Source organism: Lynx rufus, unplaced genomic scaffold, assembly GCF_022079265.1.
Source record: "Lynx rufus isolate CCGP_SWC_20201006 ecotype Redwood Valley unplaced genomic scaffold, mLynRuf1.p SCAF_5, whole genome shotgun sequence".
Classification (NCBI taxonomy): domain Eukaryota; kingdom Metazoa; phylum Chordata; class Mammalia; order Carnivora; family Felidae; genus Lynx; species Lynx rufus.
In genome coordinates this window covers 14,346,324-14,368,993 of record NW_025814867.1, presented here as the reverse complement: position 1 = coordinate 14,368,993, position 22,670 = coordinate 14,346,324, and the positions used below count along the sequence as shown (strand labels likewise).

Sequence of the window (22,670 nt, the reverse complement as noted above, 5' to 3'; positions counted from 1 at the left end):
ATTTACTATTGTATAGCTCAGCGTTTCCCACACTAGACTGATTTTCCCAAGTGTGCAATATGTACTGTCGTTTGTCTGGGAAACTGTTTATCGCTCCTTCTATTCTGAATGATAGCCTTGCTGGAGTATTCTTGGTTGCAAGTTTTGGGGCTTTTTTTGTTTTTTTGTTTTTTGTTGTTTGTTTTTTTCTTTCCGCACTTTGAATGTATCATGACCACTCCCTTCTGGCCTGCAAAGTTTCTGCTGAAAAATCAGCTGATAGCTTCATGGGGCTTCTTTCCTTGTATGTAATTGTTTTTTCTCTTGCTGTTTTTAAAATTCTCTTTATTGCTATCTTTTGCCATTTTAATTATTATGTGTCTTGGTGTGGACATCCTTGAGTTGATTTTTTTGAGCATTCTCTATGCTTGCTGGATCTGGGTGTCTGTTTCCTTCCCCAGATTAAGGAAGTTTTCAGCTGTTATTTCTTGAGATAAAATTTCTGCCCCTTTTCTCTGTCTTCTCCTTCTGGGACTCCTTAATGCAGATTTTATTATGCTTGATGATTTTACTGAGTTCCCTTAACCTGTTATCATTTTTTATTATTCTTTTTTCTTTTTGTTATTCAGTTTGTTTGCTTCCCATTACCCTGTCCTCCAGATGTTATCTGTTCTTCTGCCTCATCTAATATGCTACTGATTCCCTCTAGTGTGTGTGTTTTTTTCTTTAATTTCAGTTACTGAGTTCTTCATCTCTGACTTGTTCTGTTTTATATTTTCTAGCTCTTTCTTGAAGGTCTCACTGAGATCCTTCACTCTTTTCTCAAGTCCAGTGAGTATTTTTATGACCATTACTGAATTCTTTATCATGCATATTACTTATCTCTGTTCCATTTAGCTGTATTGCTGTGGCTTTGTACTGTTCTTTCATTTGTGACATATTCCTCTGTTTCCTCATTTTGTCTAACTCTCTGTGTTTGTCTCTATGTATTAATGAAGCCAGCTATGTTTCCTGATCTTGAAAGTGGTGGCCTTATGAAAAGGAGGTCCTGTTGTGGCCTATAATGCAGGGCTCCCTGTTCACCAGAAACAGAGGTGTGTCCTGTGTGATTTGCTTGCACCCTACTAATGTGGCTGAGTTGCATTTGCCTTAGTCCAGTTGGCTACAGTGGCCCACTTTGCTTGTGGGTGCACTAGGCAACGTTTGGTCCTTGTGCCATTAAGGGGTCAGTCTAGGTTGTCATGGGCTTGTGGTTGGGTGGTGTCAGCAGTCAGACCAGATGTCTGTCCCCAGTCTGCCTGCTGGGGCGACAGTTGGACTGATCAACAGGGCACCCTCTCTGTGCTGCCAGCTATAAAGTTTGGCCACTGGGACTGTGGGGGCACTGATATGTGTGGTTATCTTCCCCTCTCCCTGGGGCAGAAGTCATTTTGGAGTGGTACCAGTTCCCCTTGGAGTTGCTTGCAGGCTGTATTGGGGCAGGAGCTGCTTTGGAGGGACTCTTGCTGTGTCTCTTTCATTTTATATGACATGAGTTCTGTTCTTTAAGAGATTTTTTTCAGTCTGTTTTCTCTCTGTTGTTCAGATTGGATCATTTCTACTTTAAGTTCACTGATTCTTGCCTCTTTCATATTCATTCTGCTATTGAGAGTATCCATTGACTTTTTTGTTTTGGTTATTGTATTTTCTGTTGTAAAATGTACATTTGGTTCTCTCTATCTTCTATTTATTTTCATTTTGGATTTTATTTAAATCTGTTTTAGCAGGCTGCTCCTACCACTGCACTGAAGGGATATGAGGGAACCTCTTTGGTACTGCCAGATGGCAGTTGGAAGCCTAGGTTTTCTACTCAGCTTTCACTTAGTCTCTTGGAAGGGAAGGGTGTTTCATTACTGGTAGGCAGGGATGAGAGTTGAGCCAAGTCACCAACTTGGCTGAGAGAGGTAGAGTATCTTGTTACTCACCTCCACTGATACCATGGGGGGAGAACCATGTTAATGCTGGAAGGTGATAACAATTCCATCTTCCCAGTAGGCCTCTTCTGCCACCACCTGAGTGGGAAGGACATGGGGCTTTATTACTGCTGGGTGTATTGAAGTGTAGGCTCACCACTTGACCTTTGTTGATGGGGATAGAGTTGGGATCTGCAGATTTTTCCATGGTATTTAGCTGTTTTCCCAGCTATTGCTTAAAAGTTTTCTGTCTTGCTAGGCTTTCCCTATGCTGGTCCTTTGACTTGAGAAAGCAGGCTTCATATGGACTTTTTGTTCCTTTGCACCCATTGGTGTCTCTGAGTTGCTGGCTTCTTTAGCACCCAATCTAGGAGATAATGAGGCAAAAAGAACACTCAGGCAGCTCCCTGTCATATCATTCTTCAGGTCCCAAGGTCCTTATCTGGCTTATTTTCTCTTCATCTTTTAGAATATTCTTATGTTTGTTTGAAATATAACACCCAGAAATTTTTGGTGTACTTAGTGGGAAGAATATAGAGAATTGAGTCTATTTCAACTTGTCCAGAACTGGAATCTGCAGAATAGATTTTCTTTAGCCTTTTTGTCTAAATCGTATACCCAGAGCCCCTTATTCTATTATTTTCTCAAAGTATCAAAAATACGAACTTGTTTTCTGAAATTTCTTAGCATTTTTCTTTTCACATATTTCCTCCCCTGTTCCACACAACCTCACATACCATCAATATCCCAAAACAGTGTGGCACATTTGTTACAGTGTGAACCGGCATTTACCTATCACTGGTGACCAAAATCCACAGTTTACATTAGGGTTTGATCTCTGTACTGTGTATTCTGTAGGTTTTGACAAATGTATAATGACATGTATTCACCATCATAGTATCATACAGAATCATTTCACTGGCCTAAAAATCTCCTGTGTTTCACCATTCATCCATCCCACTACCCCTGGCAACTGGAGATCTTTTTACTGTATCCATAGTTTTGCCTTTTCCAGATTGCTATATTATTGTAATCATGATATGTTGCCTTTTCAGATTGGCTTCTTTCGCTTAGTGATACGCATTTAAGTTTCCCCTATGTATTTTCATGGACATACGTGGTTGTTTTCATTTGTATTTCCCTGATGACATGTCATGTGGAGCATTTTTTAATATGCCTATTTGTCATTTGTATATCTTATTTGGTGAGATGTCTACTCAGATCTTTCGCCAATCTTTTAATTCAGTTGTTCATTTTCTTATTGGGGAGCTTAAGAGTTCTTTGTGTATTTTGGGTATCATTTCTTTATCAGATATGTCTTTTGCAAATATTTTCTCCCAGTCTGTGGCTTACCTTCTCATTCTCTTACCAATCAATGTCTTCTGCAGAGCAGATACTTTTAATTGTAATGAAGTCCAACTTACCCATCTTTTTTTCATGGATGGTGCTTTTGGTGTTGTATCCCCACTTTTATTTGTACCTTCTCTTTCCTTTATCTGTATTGATCCTTTCTTCTTTGATTTGGATTATACTTCCAGCAATTTCTCATCAGTGTAAGCTTTTGTCCTGATAAGGGAGTTTTTTGTTGGTTAGTTTTAAGTGTTCATAGGGCCCAGACTGCTCTAATACCTTCAGGTTTTGTTGTAACCCCCCTCGTAGTTTGGCTGCTGTGCTCACGTTGACTTGCTGCACTTTTCAATAAGTACTTATTTCAGTTTTGAGGTTCTTAATTTCACAAACCCATCAGACCTCTGGTTGCCTTCCCCCTCCCACCGTTTCCCCTCATACAGATGCTAGTAATATGTGGGTCTTGTAACTGTCAGTAGTTTGAACCTGCCTGCTCCTATTTTGGTAGTTTATGTGGATAGCTTATCACTTAGTTTTGTTATAGATGTTGTGTGTCAGGTTTTGGCTTTGCTATTATAGTTGTTCTACCAGTACTTATGGGGAAATTTCAGGAGATTCTAAAACTACAATAACATTGGCACTATCTTCCCAGAATCCCTTGCTATTTTACATTGCATTCTCATACTTAACATTCTCAAAGCTAGGATACTCTGCCTCATATTACCTTGTTTTCATTCACAGTTAGCTATTCTTCATGAAGAATATAAGATGTTTTCTTTCATAGAGAGACTGTGATGGACTCACGTTAACATACATATACACATTCACACACACACACACAACACACACACACACACACACACACACACACACACACCACATACATAAGAGGCCTTCAATTCAATACCTACATTTATGTTCTTATTCTGTCACTTACTGTTGTGGGCTGAATTGTGGTCCCCAGAAAGTCATACTTTCAAGCTCAAACCTCAGAAGTGACTGTATTTGGATTCAGAGCCTTTAAAGAGGTGACTAAGTGAAAATAAGCCATTAGGGTGGGCCCCACACCAATCTGACTAGTATTCTTATAAGAACAGGAAATTTGGATACACAAGGAAACACCAGGGATGCACATGCATAGAGGAAAAACTATGTAGAGATACAGTAGGAAGGTAGCTATCTACAAGCCAAGGAGAGGCTTCAAAAGAAGCTATCCCTGCTGACCTATTAATCTTAGATTTAAAGCCTCCAAACCTATGAGAAAATAAATTTCTGTTGTTTGTGCCACTCACTCTATGGTATTTTTTGTGGCAGCTTTAGCAAACTAATACATTTAATGTCTTTGCAAATATGGAAATCTCTCTGAGATATGTACCATTTGCTACTGAGTACTTTTCTAGAGATCAAATATGAAATATTGTAAATATATACATATTATTTATTTAAATCATAAAAATATTATTTTCTTCTGTAAAATAATTAGGATTGGCATGAAGAGGAGCTAGATAGCTATGTAAAAAAATATTTTAAAAGACATGAATATTGGAGCACCTGAGTGGCTCAGTTGATTGAGTGACCAACTCTTGATTGCAGTTCAGGTCATGATCTCAGAGTCATGGGATCAAGTCCCGCATCCAGCTCCACCCTGAGCATGGAGCATGCTTAAGATTCTTATTCTCTCTCTCTCTCCTGCCCCTCTCCCCAGCTCACTTGCTCTTGCTCTCTAAAAAAAAGGCATGAATATAAATGCTTATTTTATGATGTTACTTATGACAGTATTTGTAGTCCCATGTCATTTTTCAGATCTAAAATTAATATTTTGAAAGCATAGAGGTTTTATTTTCTAATGGAAATTCTTAAGGTTCAATAACTAATTCAAGAAATGTATTTGTTTCTTGTCACTATATCTGAAATATTATGTTATAAATCTGATTAGGAATTTGTTTTGCAGTTTTGTGCTTATAACTGAGGGTTAGAACTTGAAATACACATGAAACATGTTTTACTCCAGCCACTAAATGTGTCTAATCTATGATTAGAACCATCAGAATACCTGCAAAATGCAGCTATATCTACCTTCTTGCTTATTGGAAAGAGTAGAATGCATTTGGCTAAGTAATCAGATGTATTCCTCTTTATGAAATAAGTATAGTTGAATACAGGCTTAAAATATAACTTTAAAATATAAAAACTCAAATCTAGTTATATTTTTTATTTGTTACAGTAAATACATACAAAGATTATAACAGGATAAATTGCAATAGCAGAATATAAAGGTAGAATTAACCCACTAAAAACAATCAAACATCAGTTCTTAATTAAACAACATTAAAGACGTTGAAGTTTCAAGTGGAAAGACCAGCTAGGTGGCTATGGAGACACTTAGGAAGTAACATTATCTGGGTCAGTTCTTGTTAGCCTATGGGTCTTACACTGAGCTTTGAAGGCTCAGAAATTCAATCTTATCAACATCTCAGAGTTAGTCTTTACAAAAGGGTTGACCTTTTCTAATAAAGCTAAAAAAGCCAAAGAGAGACTGATACAGAATCTAGAAAGGCCTATTTAATCTTTATGTAATAAAAACAAATAATTTTCAAGAGAAAGCACTTTGTCTATGGGCAAACTCCATGGAAAATCAATTTATAATAGTTACATTTACCTCCACATTGTGAGATACCTCCACACTTATACTTACATGCTTATACACTTACATGCTTACAAAAGTACATATGTAGCTTCTTGTCTTTGATCTATGCATGTCTGTTGTGCTTAGGGTGGGGATACCTACATGTACTAAGAAGAGAAAAACTATCTTCCTAATGTTTAAGCACCCTTAATTTTTTAAAAATCGATCAAATAGCATGGTATTCAGCTAGAAACGGCATAGAAGTTAAAAGTGAAAAATAATGGTGCATATTTTCCTTAGCAGAAGAAGATACATTGTCAAGCAGAAACTAGGCTCTATTTAGGGTAACTACCTTGGGCATATTTACACAGACATTTTACAAAGTTTTTCATAAATACAAAAATAAGTTTACAGAAAATATTTGCATTCTAATGTAGTGTAGTAGTAAAATTTAATAGTAAAATATGCCTTTAAATTAACAAACCAATCCAGTGATACATTTTAGATATAGTATTTAAATTTCTAAAGTGAGATTTCTACTAGATCCTTTCACTATTATAAAATATTATTTGATTATTTCTTATTTGCATTATTTTGCCTATAGATTAATATACTTATAATGTGGGGGGGGTGGGGATGGGGAATCTCCTCTTCCCATCAGCCCCCTGTAGTTGGGTACAGCTTAGAGATTTTGTGGCAAGTATAACATTCAGTTAGTGATGATTCCAATTCATCCATTTTGTTTCCCATAGATAAAGAAGGAGGCCCAAGTAAAATCTGCTCTCCTCTTAAACATCCAAACCATGGTTTGAAAATAACAGTCATGTACTTCTCACTGAGTATAAATACACAGCAACTGAAATCATGCTTAAGCTTCAACTTCTATTGAAGGCAGTAGCTATCTTATTAAAGATCATTTCTGGGGCACCTCGGTGGCTCAGTCGGTTAAATGTCTGGCTCTTGGTTTCAACTCAGGCCATGACATCATGGTTTATGAGGTCGAGCCCCATGTTGGCCTCTGTGATGATGACACAGAGCCTGCTTGGAATTCTCTCTCTCTTCTCTACTCCTCTCCTGCTCATGCATGCTCCCTCTCTCTCTCAAAATAAATAAACATTAAAAAAAAAAAAAGATCATTTCTACTGGATGAGAAATGTGTAAGACATCAGTTTCTTCATGGTATATTTGCACTTGAAGTTACCTGTTGTATCCAAATTTCTCCTTTTCTCCAAGTGGATTCCAATACATAGATCTATTTGTGTTGTGTTTGTGTATTTTACCTCCCACCGCCCACAGATTCTAAAATTAATCACACGACTTTTCTTGTAATTCTGATACCTTCCCATCGGGTTGCTATCTCTTACTCTCCCTCTTTCCCTCTAAGCCCACAGACAACACTTTAGAATTTCTCATCAATATGAATGTGAAAAATCGGGGGGTGGAGGTGCACAATGCAGTGTCATTGTTGACAGTTTTAGAACTCAAATGGAGTTCAGAGTGAGATCAAAAAAATGGACATCAGCTTTCTTCAGTCACACGGAGTCAGAGAAAATGATGGCTGTCGCATGTGGAGAGAGGTAATCTTGCTTTCTGCAGCCATTGCCTCTCCTCAGCTTCTCCTGCAATTTGGTACATTCTATCTAGTCCTGCTTGACTAGGAGTCAGACAATTCCTTTGCACTGCCTGAAGAAATACTAAAGTGCCCCAGTTATTTGGACATTTGATGATACTTTTCATAATTCATCTGTAAACCAGCATGCAAAATTTTCTATAATATAACATGTTTTAAATAATGAATAGAAGCTTTTTTCTTTCATTGGCATCTAATTATTTTTAGGAGTCACCTCTATTTTTATTTATATTTTTTAAAGTAATTTAAATTGAATACTCTTGGGCCCAATAGGTTTGTGTGTAAAAGAAGTTGTATCAGAATTTGTGTCAGAAAAGCTTATCTTAAACAGAGTAACTGCAAAATTTCTTTTCATGTCTCAAGTGTTATAAATCCTGTGATTGTTTTACACTGAATGGAGTTGATGCTACTTATAATTTGATATTGCTTGGCAATAATCCTTTTTAAAATTGCTGTGAGGTGCAAATCACCTAGTATTAAACACGAACCCCTTACATTTTACAGAGCAGTCAACAAATATAACAATCACAATTTGGCTTCTTTTAAAGTAGTTATTAATCCAGTTGGAGGACCTACTGTTTCTTGATTTCTGATAAGTTAGAAGTGTCCAATGCAGCTGCCATTCATTCTTAATCATTTATTTGCCTATTGAAATCTTTTTCTTTTGAGTGGGTTCCTTCAGAAATGTAGATTTCCAATGTAGGTTTAAAAGATAAACTCCACTCAAGGTTTCTTTTAAGCACTCTTGAGCCCAATAAGATTGCCAAATAGCAGTGATACTGTGATGTGAACCTGATAATAACTAGATAGGCCCTGAACCTCTCTTTGACTTTTCCATTATCATTTCCAGTTTTCCAAAGTATTAGACTTCTTTGGGTTCTATGTTGTCTGACTCAATTTGTGATCCTCCAGCCCTTCCTCTTCCCTGATCTAGGGCTGCCAGACAGCCCCTTCTCCTAACTCAGAAAGGCCCAAGAGTCAAAGAACTCTGCTCAGCATCCTGTTCAATTCACATACTCCACCATCCCTGGTGACTGGTGCACCCAAGTCATCACCTGGCAACTATACTTGGGATATGTCAGCTTCTTGGAATCAAATTTTTTTTCATTAATACTAACTCTGACATATTGTGTTAGTTTACATTGTGTTATTTGTGATCTGTAAAGACTTTTTTTTACAGTGGTATGGTAGATGTATTTCTATATTTAGGACTTTGTAACTTTCATATCAATAGATAATTTAGTAGAAGATCAACCATCTATGGTCCTCAAACCCAAGAAATTTGTAGATTTTGCATTTTTGTGATTTCAGATTCTTTATAGCATGATTTGTATGCTTCCTCTAGGTTTTAAAATTACCTAAATGTCTAATTTGTCCAGTTTCTAAATAAATGCGGCAAAATAATGCTTTGTATCATTCTTCCTACTTCTCATTTATACCAACAATCTTACTGTATATGATTGTATTAGTTTGCTAGGGCTGCCATAATGAAGTATCAAAGACTAGGTAGCTTAAAAATAACAGAAATTTATTATCTTACCCTTCTGAGGCTAAAATTCTCAGGTCAAGGTGTGTCAGCAGGGTTGATTTCTTCTGAGACTCTCACCTTGGTTTGTGGATGGTTTTCTCCTTGTGTTCTTCATATGGTCTTCCCTTTGTGCATGTATGTGTCATAATATTCTTTTTTATAAGGAAACTAGTCATGTTGTATTAGGGCCCACCTTTTAACTTAGTTATTTCCTTAAAGACACTATCTCCAAATACAGTCACATTCTGAGATACTGGAGATGAGGACTTCAACATGTGAATTTGGTGAGGAGAACACAGTTTGGTTCATAATGATGGCACTCTACAATATTTTGATTTGCCAAAACCCAAAAAATGTATAAAGCATGTACTTGTTTGAATTTTATAACTAGGACGGTGAGGAACCAGAGTCATAGCAAGGCTTAGTTACCTGCTTGAGGCCTCTTGTCTGGTAGAAGGCAGAACAAGAGCCTGAATCTTCTGATTTGAACCTGACTACCTTTTTTCACAAGAGAGCTGCAAACCGAAGTAGAACTTGGCATTCCTTAGTCACAGCTTCCTGACCTTATTTGCTGTCTTCCTTTCCTGCATTAGTCTCCGAACACTAGGTCAGAGTCTCAAAAGATTGCTAAAACAGTCAAAACTTAGTTGATGTATATATATATATCTTAAAAACATCTATATACATATACAGATATATATATCTTTATATATATAACATATATATAAATCTTTATATATATCACATATATATGTGTGATATATATATCTTTATATATGTAACATACATATACATATGATATATATACGTATATACATATATATATTTATATGTTTTTGCCAAATGGAAAAATGAAACCTATCAAGGAATTTCTAGAGGTTTATGTCACGAAAGAACATACCTCTAAAGGTTTATTTTTAGTAAAGGATAAATCTTATTTCTGGAACTAAAAATTTTTGGAAATTTGGTCTTCCAGTGGAGCAGATGCAAGGAAGGGGCAATATAGAACTGCTGAGCTCTGTTTCTGCATTTCCCACAGTAGTTAGAATTTTTAGTGTTATCGCAGCCTAAGCTGCCAGTACCCCTTTGGCAGCCCTGAGCCCTTTGGCTCAGGAAATGCCAGCTCTCTTCTACCCTGTCAGAAACTGTCAGTGGGTTGACATTTTAGTAATTAAGCCTTCTGATTGGTTAGAGTTGATTCAAAGCTGCCATGAATCTTACATTTCCTATTAGCCCTGACTAAATGTCTCTTACAGATCCTGGAGATCATCCTTCTGTCTTATAATTCTTTTTCCTTGTATCTTCTGTTTATCTTAAATATGTGACTTTTCCAAAGCTTTCTATATCTACAAAGATACAACTGATTACATCTATCAAGTGAATATCCTACTTTTAAAGGATACAAGTATGAATATGTTTAATTTGGGGGAGTTTTAAAAATTCCTAGGAGAAAGTTTGATACATGATTATAACAGATGTATTGATTTCTGCCTTTTTTTTAAAGCATCAAAATAATTAAAACTACTTTCTTTTGAAAGCTGGCCAGGGATACTTTGCCCAGATCCTTTTAAAGGGAAATATGTGACCTATGACCTGGATGGAAATGTTGAACAGTATCACATAGAATTCCTGGGTGATCCCCATTCAAGATCATGGATAAATGCAACATTTGTTGGACATTATAGTATCACATTAAAGGTAGGTACAGTAACATCCGAGTTTTATTCTTCTGGCGCTTGTTTTTAGTTATGGCCATTTTTGTCTCAGAACCTAAAAGATACATAATTATTTAGTTTTATACTTATATGAACAAAATAGTATATACTATTTGTTTAAACCAAATATTTGGATTTTTAAAGAAGTTTTTTCGAAGGAAGTGTGAAAACTAGAGCAGTTTTAAATTTTATTTTTCTAATGGCAATATAGTATGAATCAATGGAGGACTTTACATAATTGCCTTTTGAAACAATTTTAAGATTATCAGTTGGTAATTTTTTAAAATTTCCCTTGAGAAGACTCTAAGTTGTAGCCCTAGCTCATAGGGAAAATTAATTGTGGAATGCAACCAGAGTTTCAAATTTCAAACAGAATATTTCATTATACTAACTCCTTCAGTATCTTTTTAAACTTTAAATCACACACTACAATTAATGAATAGGCTGGACTCTCAGGTTAATGAGAGTAGGTGACGTGGATCTATTTCCGTGGGTTTGGTTTAGTTATTATAAATCAATTCAATTATCTGTGTCTGTTTTATAATGAAACTTTTCATCTGCAAACCATGCTTTCATTAGAAATCTGATTTAAAAATAGATGTCAGAAATGTGGATTCCTTTGTTTCTATTTTATGGTGAAGCATATATATGTTCCAATACACATATAGATGAATGTACATTTAAACCACACCATTTAATCCACAGTGTAAGTAAATCTGTGTAAATTTGAGGTAGTTTAAAACAGGCTTTTACTATATCTTTGACATAAGCACTATCTTTTTTCCATGCAACTTGAAAGAAACTGGAATGGAAGGCCATTTTAATAAAAATATTTAAGCATGAAATAACATACATACATTCATTCCATGGTAGTTGTGAGTCAGTCATCTTAATGTAAGGCACCTTCTCTGCTTTGACATTTTGGATGTGTTCCTAGCCACTTCTGCTGGCAACCACAGAAGACAGGAAGAATTGTTCTCCCTTCTGTGCCCTTCTCCCCTTTCCTAAAGGATGGGAAAACCTTCTAGCTCTCATGAAGCAGGCCTTAGAATCTTAGACATTTGACAATATGGTAAAGAGCAAGGCATTCTTAAGAAATTATATTTAAATGTAAGTGAAAACTAGAAGTGAATTTTTAAATTGTCTCAACTAATATTTCTCTCAAGATTTGAATTCTGTCAGGATTAATTTAAGTTGATTCCAGTGAGCATACCATTAATCCCTGGGACAAGGAAAAAAATCTGATGCTAAACAAAGCTAAACTCAAGCATCGGGACCCAGAAGTTTTTAACCTTCTGAAAGCATTAAAGCAAACTTGGAAATTCTTGCAAAGACCATCAATTCAGGGCTCCTTAAATTAAGCAGACCCTTAACAAGGATGAGAACAGAGAAAAATAAAGTATTCATTTCCCCTTTTCCTTCCCCCAGTCTCCCAGCTAGCCAGGTACTCTAGGTAGATAACCCATTGGGTGCCCACAGGCTTGGACAGTTCTCTTCTCTACTGTCACTCAGGGTACCTTTCCTACATGCTCTTTTGTGTGTGTGTGTGTGTGTCTCACTCTTTTTGTCTGTATCTTTTTCTTGTTCCCTTGGAGCTGATAATAATAGGGGTGACTTTCTCTGTGGGTCTCTTCATTCAAGGCTAAAATTTTAATTCCCTTCTACCTAATTCAGCTGGCACAAGTCAGATTATTCTTTTGTGCTCTGATTCCCCACTCCTGCCTATCTAAGGATCTCCACTTACCAGGATGGGAAGACTCATATTGAAGCCTCATTGCCCCCAAACTACTCAAGAAACAGAAATGAAGGAGGTTGACTCCAGAAACCCTGCCAACCAAGGTAGAAAAATGGTAAACAAAAATGTTACATATGAGAAATTGGTTGAAAAAGAATCATTTCAATCTATGTATTTTCCAGGGATAGCTGAGATTTCCCTGTCCCTGGGAGATGGAGATAGTATTAGCCCCAACCTACAGTTCTCTTGTCTAGACTTCCCAGAAATTTAATATTTTAATGGTCCTTTCTTCACTGGAGCTCCCATAGCATCATATTCTGTCTCTACACTATACCACATTGATCCAGATATTAAGTTCACACCCCTTCCTCCATAAAAAAGGTCACTCACATGAAAAATACTGTATAGTAGCCAATGTGGACTTAAAGATTTTTCTAGAATTGGAAGAGGATGCACATTGTACAAGTTGTCTGATCTTTTTTTCTAAAACTGGCAAAGGATTTATAACTTTCACTGCTTAAACCAACTCTTATTTCACATATTAACATCATTTTATCCTAATTTGTATAAGCTTAGTTTAACAGGTGATTAAATATTTAAGAGTTTTCACTAAATATGGACTACACTGCAGTGTATATGTTAAGGTGGGAGAGAAATATGTAACCCTACAAAGACATTATATGCACCTGTGAGAAAATGAAATATTGTTATATTTTAGATTATGAAAAATTTAACTCTTTTAGTTCATGTTTGTCAATTTTTTTTTGAATAGTCAGTTTCCCCTGGTTGATATATTTATGGGACCACTGACTTACTAATTTTATTGTTGAAAGCACAACAGAGCTCTGTCACTGCCTATTGATAGGTATAGAGGATAAGTTTTTCCCCAACATATAAAACTTCTCATAGATACACTGGATATACTTTAGAAAGCAGTTGAAGGCAATATTTAGATTGTATATTTGTAATTTATATTAGTTTATTCATACAGTTATTTTTTCATTTACTATAAAATCAGCAGCTCTATAGACAGCTGAAACCCATCTCCCCCCTTACTTAAAATAAATATGAACATGTTCCAGATGGCTATTTTCTTTAAGAGTTGATACATGGAATACAGTTCTTTCCCCAATTAACCCAAATGTTGTTCTCTTGTATTTAGTAGATACATGTCTGCAGAACCCATTATTTGCAAGTTTATTTTTTAGCTCGACAGACTATATGACTTAGTTTAGCATTTCTGAAGCCTGGCTGTGCATTAGAAAGCTTTACAAAATAACAAGAAAATGACAACAGCAACAAGAATGTGGCAATGCCTGAGCTCTACTCTACTGGATCATTTCGATCAGAATCTCTTGGTGTAGGGCCAGGCCTCAGTAATTTCAAGTTCCTCAGATGAATCTAATGTGTAGGCCAGAGACTAAATTTTCTCAACTTGAGGCATCAGAGTTTTGTCGGCTTTATCTTGACTAGTGTAGTAATATAACTTTGGTTATGGCTTACTGTTTCCTGTTGCCTTCTATTTCTTTGCTTAGTCTTTTACTTTGGTTTGCCTGGTGATAATGCTTACTGCCATATGTTCACATGTCAAACCCATAATAATCTGTTTGATTGAACACAACTTTAAGGTCATTCCTGTCACTCAACATTCTGCATAATTTATAGATATTGCTGATAAAGCTGATATATAATTTGAATTTAATTTTTAGTAGGTTTAAGTTGATCATCCATCTTATTGGTTGTATAGAGTCATTATAATTTTTCTAGGACATAAATAATGCACTCCAACCAGTGATTGCTTGGCCTGCAGTTTTCTAGTTTTTCATATTGCCAAGAAAACATAGATAGTTCACCCCTTATGTTATGATGCTCCAATGCAAAATTTAAGGGTTTATTTTGTCCATGATGTGAATGGATTTTTTTGGCTTTATATTTTAGTGGTCTGCTTACTACTGTATGTAGGGTGTACCTGTAGGTATGCAACTATGTCTTTGGATATCATTTGTGTATTAACCCATTATATTATGGAGTTGCCTGTATTTTCCAGGAAGATGAGCAAGGAGCAATGCCATATTGCTAAAGTTGAGCTCTGCAACTCCTAATTCTGTTTCCTAATTGGAGTAGCATTAATAGTGCTCTCCAAAAATTTCCAGATTTCTTTCCTCCTATTACAAAGAATTGTATATTTGATACTTGTGGTGGGGTGGGGCCAGTGAGTTGTGTGGAATTGATGAATGCCACCTTTTTGAGCACATAATGTGTGCAGGGCAACATCCTCCAGAGTTCACTTTCCCCGTGGCACTGTGACCAAAAATGTTTGAAATGTCGATTTGCTACTCTCTCAGCCTGGATCCCTGAATGACTGCTACTGCCCCCTCCCTACCAGATAACAGATAAGCAAAGTGAAGAAGATACAGGCCTTGTTTAGTTAAGCCCATGGGATTATTCCAACAAATGCACTAATGATGGCACAAAGGATGTCCCAGTTCTTTGTAACTTGTATCTTTAGATGGACCATTTTGAAATTTCGGTACTCCGAAGAATTTGGCCAAATGACTAAAATCATAGCACTCTAAATCTTCCAGTCTGTAAATAGAAATAACACAACTTGTTACCCTGTAGTAACTTATAAAGTAAGTTTATTTCTTTTCTGTATAATGATAAACATATGAGTAGAACTTACCAACTGATGATCAATTTATTGGATATGAATTGGGTCTAATAAATATCCTCCAACAAAGGGCTCCGATGTCAACATGCACTGTGATGACTCCAATGACTAAAAGAGCCCACAGGCAGCAAAGATGCAGTGAGTCTCTGCCATAGGCCTTGGGTTGAGTAGATCCTTTTCATATAAGTTTTAAAGTCTCATAGCAATCCCATGAAGATTGTCACCATTTGACATATAAAAGAAACCAAGATTCAGGCTACTTGTCTAGCCCAACATCATTCAACTACCAACAGATGAGATAATGATTAGAATCATTGTCTAACTCCAAAGTCCAAATTATTTATCTTTCTATACCACGCCAGTTTACTTATGCATCAGCAGTGGCCTGGTTTATTGTGAATGTTTTCCCCACATTTGCCTACAAAATGAGGAAAATTCTCATCTTTTAATTCTAAAAGGTTGAATCGTGGAAGTCTCTGGTAGACTTGCTCTTTGTTTGCCCCTTGTTGTTCCCCTTTGGAGGACTAGTGACCAAGCAGAACTCTTGATATTTTCAAATTACATTTGCAATCATCATAACAAGTGAATATGGATTAACATCTATTTGAGCAAGTGTTTTGCTTATTAGGATCCAGATTCTAAGAGTGTAGTTTGTAATAAGGATTAGCAAATTAGTGTATAACTAGATCATCAGGCAGTGTTTTGCTCTTAGAGTAATGGAATAAGACTAGATGCAAATCTGTTGACCTAACTCCATGGAAAACTACATTTGTAATATCAATTATATATATGTGTGTGTGTATGTGTGTGTGTGTGTGTATATATATATATATATATATATATATATATATATAAAACCCATATTTCTCATCTTATAGTGTGGTTACATTCTGATAAAACCATAATAAGTTGAAAATATCATGAGTCCAAAATGTATTTAATATTTCTAGCCTACCAAACATCATAGCTTAGTGTGGCCTACCTTAAATGTGCTCAGAACACTTACATTAGCCCACAGTTGGGCAAAATCATCTAATACAAAGCCTAGTGAATAATAAAGTGTTGAATATTACATGTAATTGAATACTATACTGAAAGTGAAAAAAAGCGTAGTTGTATGGGTATGGAATGGTTGTCAATGTACTGGTTGTTTACTGTAGTGATTGTGGCCTGACCAGGAGCTATGGCTTGCTGCCACTGCCTGGCATCATGAGAAAGTATCCACCACGTATCGCTAGCCCGGGAAGAGGTCCAAATTCAAAACCTAGAGTATGATTTCTACTGAATGTGTATCATTTTGCACCATTGTAAAGTTGAAAAATTCTAAGTGGAGCCATCATAAGTTGGGGATCGTTTCTCTATATGTGTTTTTGCACCGTGTTCCTGCTTGCAAATAATCTGCATAACAAGCAAATTCTCATAAGTTTTTATTGTATGAATTCCATATTTGATATAAAATTTGCTGTAAATTTGGTACTATTGGATTCAGATTTTTTATTTGTGTGCTTGTTTTCTTTTTTTTTAATTTTTTTTTTTTTCAACGTTTATTTAGTTTTGGGACAGAGAGAGACAGCATGAACGGGGGAGGGGCAGAGAGAGAGGGAGACACAGAATCGGAAACAGGCTCCAGGCTCTGAGCCATCAGCCCAGAGCCTGACGCGGGGCTCGAACTCACAGACCGCGAGATCGTGACCTGGCTGAAGTCGGACGCTTAACCGACTGCGCCACCCAGGCGCCCCTGTGTGCTTGTTTTCTAAGCATTCTTTAGTTCTTGGCCTGGAGAAAGGTTAAGAAAATTAGAGTATGTTTCCATAACTGTGACCTTATTTGTGACTAATATGCCAAGAAAACTTTTGTAGTAATGTATATTAGGAAAAAAATTAACTTGTCATAGTAGTTCAAAGGGCAAGCCCTAGAGCCAGGCTCTTTGGGTTTGAACGTTGGCTGTGTTACCTACTAGATGATTGACTACAGGCGAGTCACTGAGTCTTCACATACCTCATCTTAAAATGGAGGTTATAATGGTATCTGCCTCCTAAAGATACTATAGAGGCTGAGATAATACATGCAAAACATTTGTCACAGTGCTTGTCATGTAATAGGTTCTTTTTAAATTATTATTATTGAAACATAGTTGACTTACAAAGTTATATTAGTTTCAGGTGTACAGTATAGCGATTTGACAATTCTATACATCCCTTAATGCTCATCACAATTAGTGTAGTCTCTGTAGTAGGTTTTTAATAAACATTAGTTGGTGTTCTTCACTGAAACTACAGGTGAAGTATACATTTAAAATTATTTATTTCCTTTCCCTAGAAACCCACATCTACAGAAAGGAGTACCAAAAAGATACCAAGAACAATAAGATAGGAGAAAAGATCTTTTCTTTTGATTAAGATCATATGTGAAAAATGATACAATTTTAGTGTTTTTTATCAACTAACATTATGCTCCCAGAAATGGGAGGAAATAAAGCTAATTGATCATCTTATCCTTTAATTCTTTAGCACATGACTGAAAGAGGCCATTGCTGCAATGCTTTTCTAGTTGACTATAAACAGAAGTGCTCTGAAATATTGAAAGCAGGAGATAAGTTAGAGCCTTCTTAATCTGACTCCTTGGTGAGTGAATAGTCCCCAATATCAGCAATGTCTTGAGAATACTTCGGATTTGTTTGATGGAATTTGGAAGGAGAATAGGAAATATTATCTTTCATGTTCTTTGCAACTGAATGAAACCAGTTTCTTTCCCTATCTCTATTTCTGCTTTTTGATTCACTCACATTTATGTATGCTGACTTTGCTGCTCCAAATAAATTCTTGAATTCACCTCTGTCATCTTGCGACTTCATCTCTTATGAATTTAGATAGCTGTGAACTTCTACTGAAGTTAAAAAGTCCAAATTCAAATAATACGACCAACTTTATACTCAGATTATAAAGGATAGAACAAGTGGCTACCTTTCCCATCATCAAATGCATGAAAAATGTATTAAGTATCACCTAGGTTTCTCATATTGACTCTTCACTGGAACAGTAGTAATCTTTTCTAGGAAATTCCAATATATAGCTTTCTCAATGTTCTAGAAGTGTTTAGTTTCTGTTAAAGAAATCAGAGTCAGATCATTGTTCATAAGCCAAAATATGAGGCTTACTAAATTGCCTTCAGAGTCATATCCCTTATTAGTAAGCCTGCTTTAAAATGAGTCTTTAGGGTGCCTGGGTGGCTCATTTGGTTGAATGTCTGTCTAACTTTGGCTCAGGTCATGATCTCATGGTTTGTGGGTTTGAGCCCTGTGTCGGTCTCTGTGCTGACAACTCAGAGCCTGGAGCCTGCTTCAGATTCTGTGTCTCCCTCTCTCTCTGCCCCTCCCTCACTTGCATTCTGTCTCTCTCTTTCTCGAAAAATAAACAAACATTAAAAAATGTAAAATAAATAAAATCACTCTTTTAGGTTGACGTTCTTAAATTAGTAAATAGTAGTGGAGTAACTTTTTGGTACATTCTTCCATTAGGGAATTGTGAAGTTCAAAACTCATAATCATATAACTGAAAGTCTACAATTGATCTATTAACTTTCTTTTTTCATTGTTTTTAAAAAATTCCCCCACATATTGATTAATTGTATCACATCTTCTAGCCAAAAGCCAGGACCAGTCTATGACTCAGACAAAACCCATTATCGCTAAACCCTAAACAATGCTGATTGATCTAACTTTGAAAATAAATTTCAGAATTACCACTTACTTACCATTTGTTTAGCTCCCAGAATATGTGCTGATTCTGCATCACATATTTAGCCATCCTCTTCTAGAACTCCCACCTGCTTTTATGATTCTATCATGAAGCAGAATCTGGGCATCTGTTTATAATAAATACAACTATTGTTTTCCCATAAACATATTCTATTAAAAATAAACAAGCAAATATGGGCAGAAAATCACAACCAGGATGCCTGGGTGGCTCAGTCTGAACCAACAGACTTTTACTATCATTTTGATTTGGCCATCCCCATAAGGTTGAAGGAACACATGAAATAATGTGGATTTCTATTTAACGAATAATTTTCTAAAATATTCCTTCTGATATGGTGCATCTGAGTGGCTCAGTTGGTTAAGTATCCGACTCTTGATCTCAGCTCACTTCTTGATCGCTGAGTCATGAGTTCAAACCCCACATTGGGCTCTGTGCTGGGCGAGAAGCCTACTTAAAAAAAAAAAGAAAAGAAAATAGCATCCAACTAACTTTCCTTTAGGTCCAGGTCTTCATAACCATACATACTGTTGCTTAAAATCTGTTAGACCAATCCTGGCATTTTTAAGCCCGGGATAAATAAGCACATGTTATTTTCCTGGTTGATTTAAACCTGTTTTCCCAGTTCTGTTGAATGTCCCTAGCTATAACAGGCAGCCTAGCTAGAGCAGTGCTTTAGATGAGCAGAGGCCTTAAAAATTATCTATTGGCTCAGTGCTCACTTTGCTTCCTGTGCTCTATTTCATCAATATATTAGTAATACTTCATTACTAACAATTTGTTACTAATACTGTCATTTTACATAGCAGTATTTACAGCAGCTCTCTTGCTGTAGACTCAGTGATATACTTAGTTTTGCAAAATAAAAGTCCAACTTGAAATCAGAATATGTAAAATTCTTTAAACTGTACGTAATAAATAAAGTTGATTTAAGTTTTTGATTCTTTTTAAAAATTGGGATCAAATATGTGTAACATAACATTTAATATTTAACCATACGTTCAATGGTGATTTAAGTTTTCAACTACTGATAATAATCCTAGAAAAAATTTTCCTAAGTAGTGTAAATATGACCTGATACAGAAAATCCAGATGGCAGTTTTCTGTTATTTTCAGTACACTGTATTTCTTATGATATGGGCTATGAGCCTTTTCATAACACCGTCTTTGAGATTTGTGAAACAGACTTGCCTTTTATTGAAATGAAATTTTATAGTGGTAGAGCCCATGAATTCTGGAGCTTGATGTGTATGAATTCCAGTTCTGTCACTTACTAGCTATATGAGCTTGGGCAAGTTCTAAAACTCAGTGCCTCCGTTTCCTCTTTTGTAAAATGAAGATAACAATAGTACCCACCTCCTGAGCTTGTTAAGAAGTTAAAATGAGTTGTTTGTGAAGTGCTTAAAACTGTACTTGACACCTAATACTACAGAAGCATTGATTAAATTAGTAACTTAAAAAATTAATAATAGGGGTGCCTGGGTGGCTCAGCTGGTTAAGTGTCCGACTTCAGCTCAGGTCATGATCTCATGGTTCACAAGTTCGAGCCATGCATTGGGCTCTGTGCTGACAGCTCAGAGCCTGGAGCCTGCTTCAGATTCTGTGCCTCCCTCTGTCTCTGGCCCTCCCCAACGTGTTCTCTGCCTGTCTGTCTGTCTCTCTCTCTCTCTCTCTCTCAAAAATAAATAAAAACATCAAAAAAATTTTTTTAATTAGTAATAGACTCTTTAATAGAACTCCAACGGAAATAAAATGTATACTCAGTCAACTCCTCCCTACTGTGAATAGAGTTCCTATCTCATTTTCTCGGATTGCATAGACCAAATGATAAATATTTATGTTCTGATCACCTATGACATTACTAATGGACATTCGAAAAATGCTTTACATTTTATAAAGTACTTTTTACATACACTATCGCATGTGATCTTCATTCATTGTTAAGAAAGTTGAAGCTTAGGTTAAGTGACTTGCCTGAGATCACACAGCAACAGAACTGGGACTGAAGCCTAGGTCTTCTGATTACAAACTCCAGGTTTTTACATTATATGTCAACCTTCTTGACATTTATATTGAGCCATCTGCTTCTAATCTTCAGTAGCATACCAAATTTATAATAAGCTATCATCTGTAAACTGGAGTATCCCAAAGTCCTTCTTACTGATATCATGCTGTTAATTCAACCTACTTGATTAATTAACTTAACCATAAACCAGAACTTTTCAAAGTTTGACAAAGGTGTAAAAGCTTTTTTCTTCATGTTTAGTGTATTGATTCCTGGCCACAGATTTAGAACCTCTCCATGGCTGTCATTAAAGCTTAGTATTTATTTTATTCTCTTGTAACCTTAGAAGTAATTGGTTATCATTTAATACAAACATCGGTGCTTGATGCCAGGATTTGTGTTTTTGTTTTTTTGTTTTTGTTTTATACTCTACTGTTGGTTCCCAAAATTGCTCAGTATCACATTATCCCATAGAGCTCTTTAAAAACATTACTGTTCTTTGTTATTGAGCCATTAAAAAAGATAAGGAAATTCTACCATTTGTGACAACATGAATAGACTTTGAAAGAATTATGCTAAGTGAAATAAGTCAGACAGAGAAAGACAAATACTATATGACCTCACCTACATATGGAATCTAAACAACAACAAACTCAGAAAAAGGGATCACATTTGTGGTTATCAGAAGTGGAGGGTGGGGGGAAGGAACTGAAGAAGGTAGTCAAAGGGTACACACTTCCAGTAGAAGATCAGTAAGTACTAGGGGTTATAAGGTACGCCATGATGACTGTATCTAACACTGCTGTGTGATTTATAGGAAAGTTGTTAAGAGAGTAAATCCTAAGAGTTCTCATCATATGGAAAACAATTTTTTTCTTCTTTCTTTTCTTTTTATTGTACCTATATGAGAAGATGGATATTAGCCGAACCTATTGCGGTAACCATTTCACGATATATGTAAAGCAAAACATCCTGCGGCTTACCTTAAACTTCTGCAGTGATGGGTGTTAATTATTTCTCAATAAAACTAGGATAAAAAATACACACACGTGTGTGCATATCTATCTAGCTATTCCTGAACCTACATACTGGGGAGTGTTCTGTGAATCTATATAGTTCCTTGGTGAATCTGAAGAACCACTATATAGCAGGCTATCTTACCATAAATACCTACTTTCTATCTTTATTAGAATTAGCTAAGGAAGGTGTTTATGAAAATGTTATTTTTTTAAGTTTATTTTGAGAGAGAGAGAGAGAACGAGACAGAGCAAGTGGGGGAGGGGCAGACAGAGAGGGGGACAGAGAATCCAAAGCAGGCTCTGTGCTGACAGCAGACAGCCTACTGTGGTGCTTGAACTCTCACAAACCATTAGATCATGACCTGAGCTGATGTCAGACATTTAACTGACTGAGCCACCCAGGCACCGCCAAAATGTATATTTTTAGTGTGTGTGTGTGTGTGTGTGTGTGTGTGTGTGTGTGTGTGAAATGTGTAAATGTGTTTATGAGTTTGTGGTGCTAAACAAGCCAGACCAATCTTTAGCAAAATTGTGATGTTAGACTCCCCTGTCCCTTTAAATAGTTTCTCTCCTTTGGTGGTGGTTGATTTTCTCCCTGCAATGACACCTGGAGCCCTCTTAAGACTTTTTCTCTCCTCTCAAAATCTGATTTCAGGTCCATCACACTAAATGACCGATGTATTGTTTGTATAAAAATTGTTTTCAGAA

General features: G+C 36.2%; 1 protein-coding gene across 1 annotated transcript in view; it reads left to right on the top strand.

Moving 5' to 3' along the window:
* The window catches only part of ZCWPW2 (zinc finger CW-type and PWWP domain containing 2), a 144,057-nt gene that overhangs the window by 55,167 nt on the left and 66,220 nt on the right, over positions 1–22,670 (top strand). Inside the window, exon 4 of the mRNA XM_047100386.1 lies at positions 10,601–10,760. Within this exon, the coding sequence (XP_046956342.1) occupies positions 10,601–10,760 (160 nt within the window). The remainder of the gene's footprint in view (positions 1–10,600; positions 10,761–22,670) is intronic.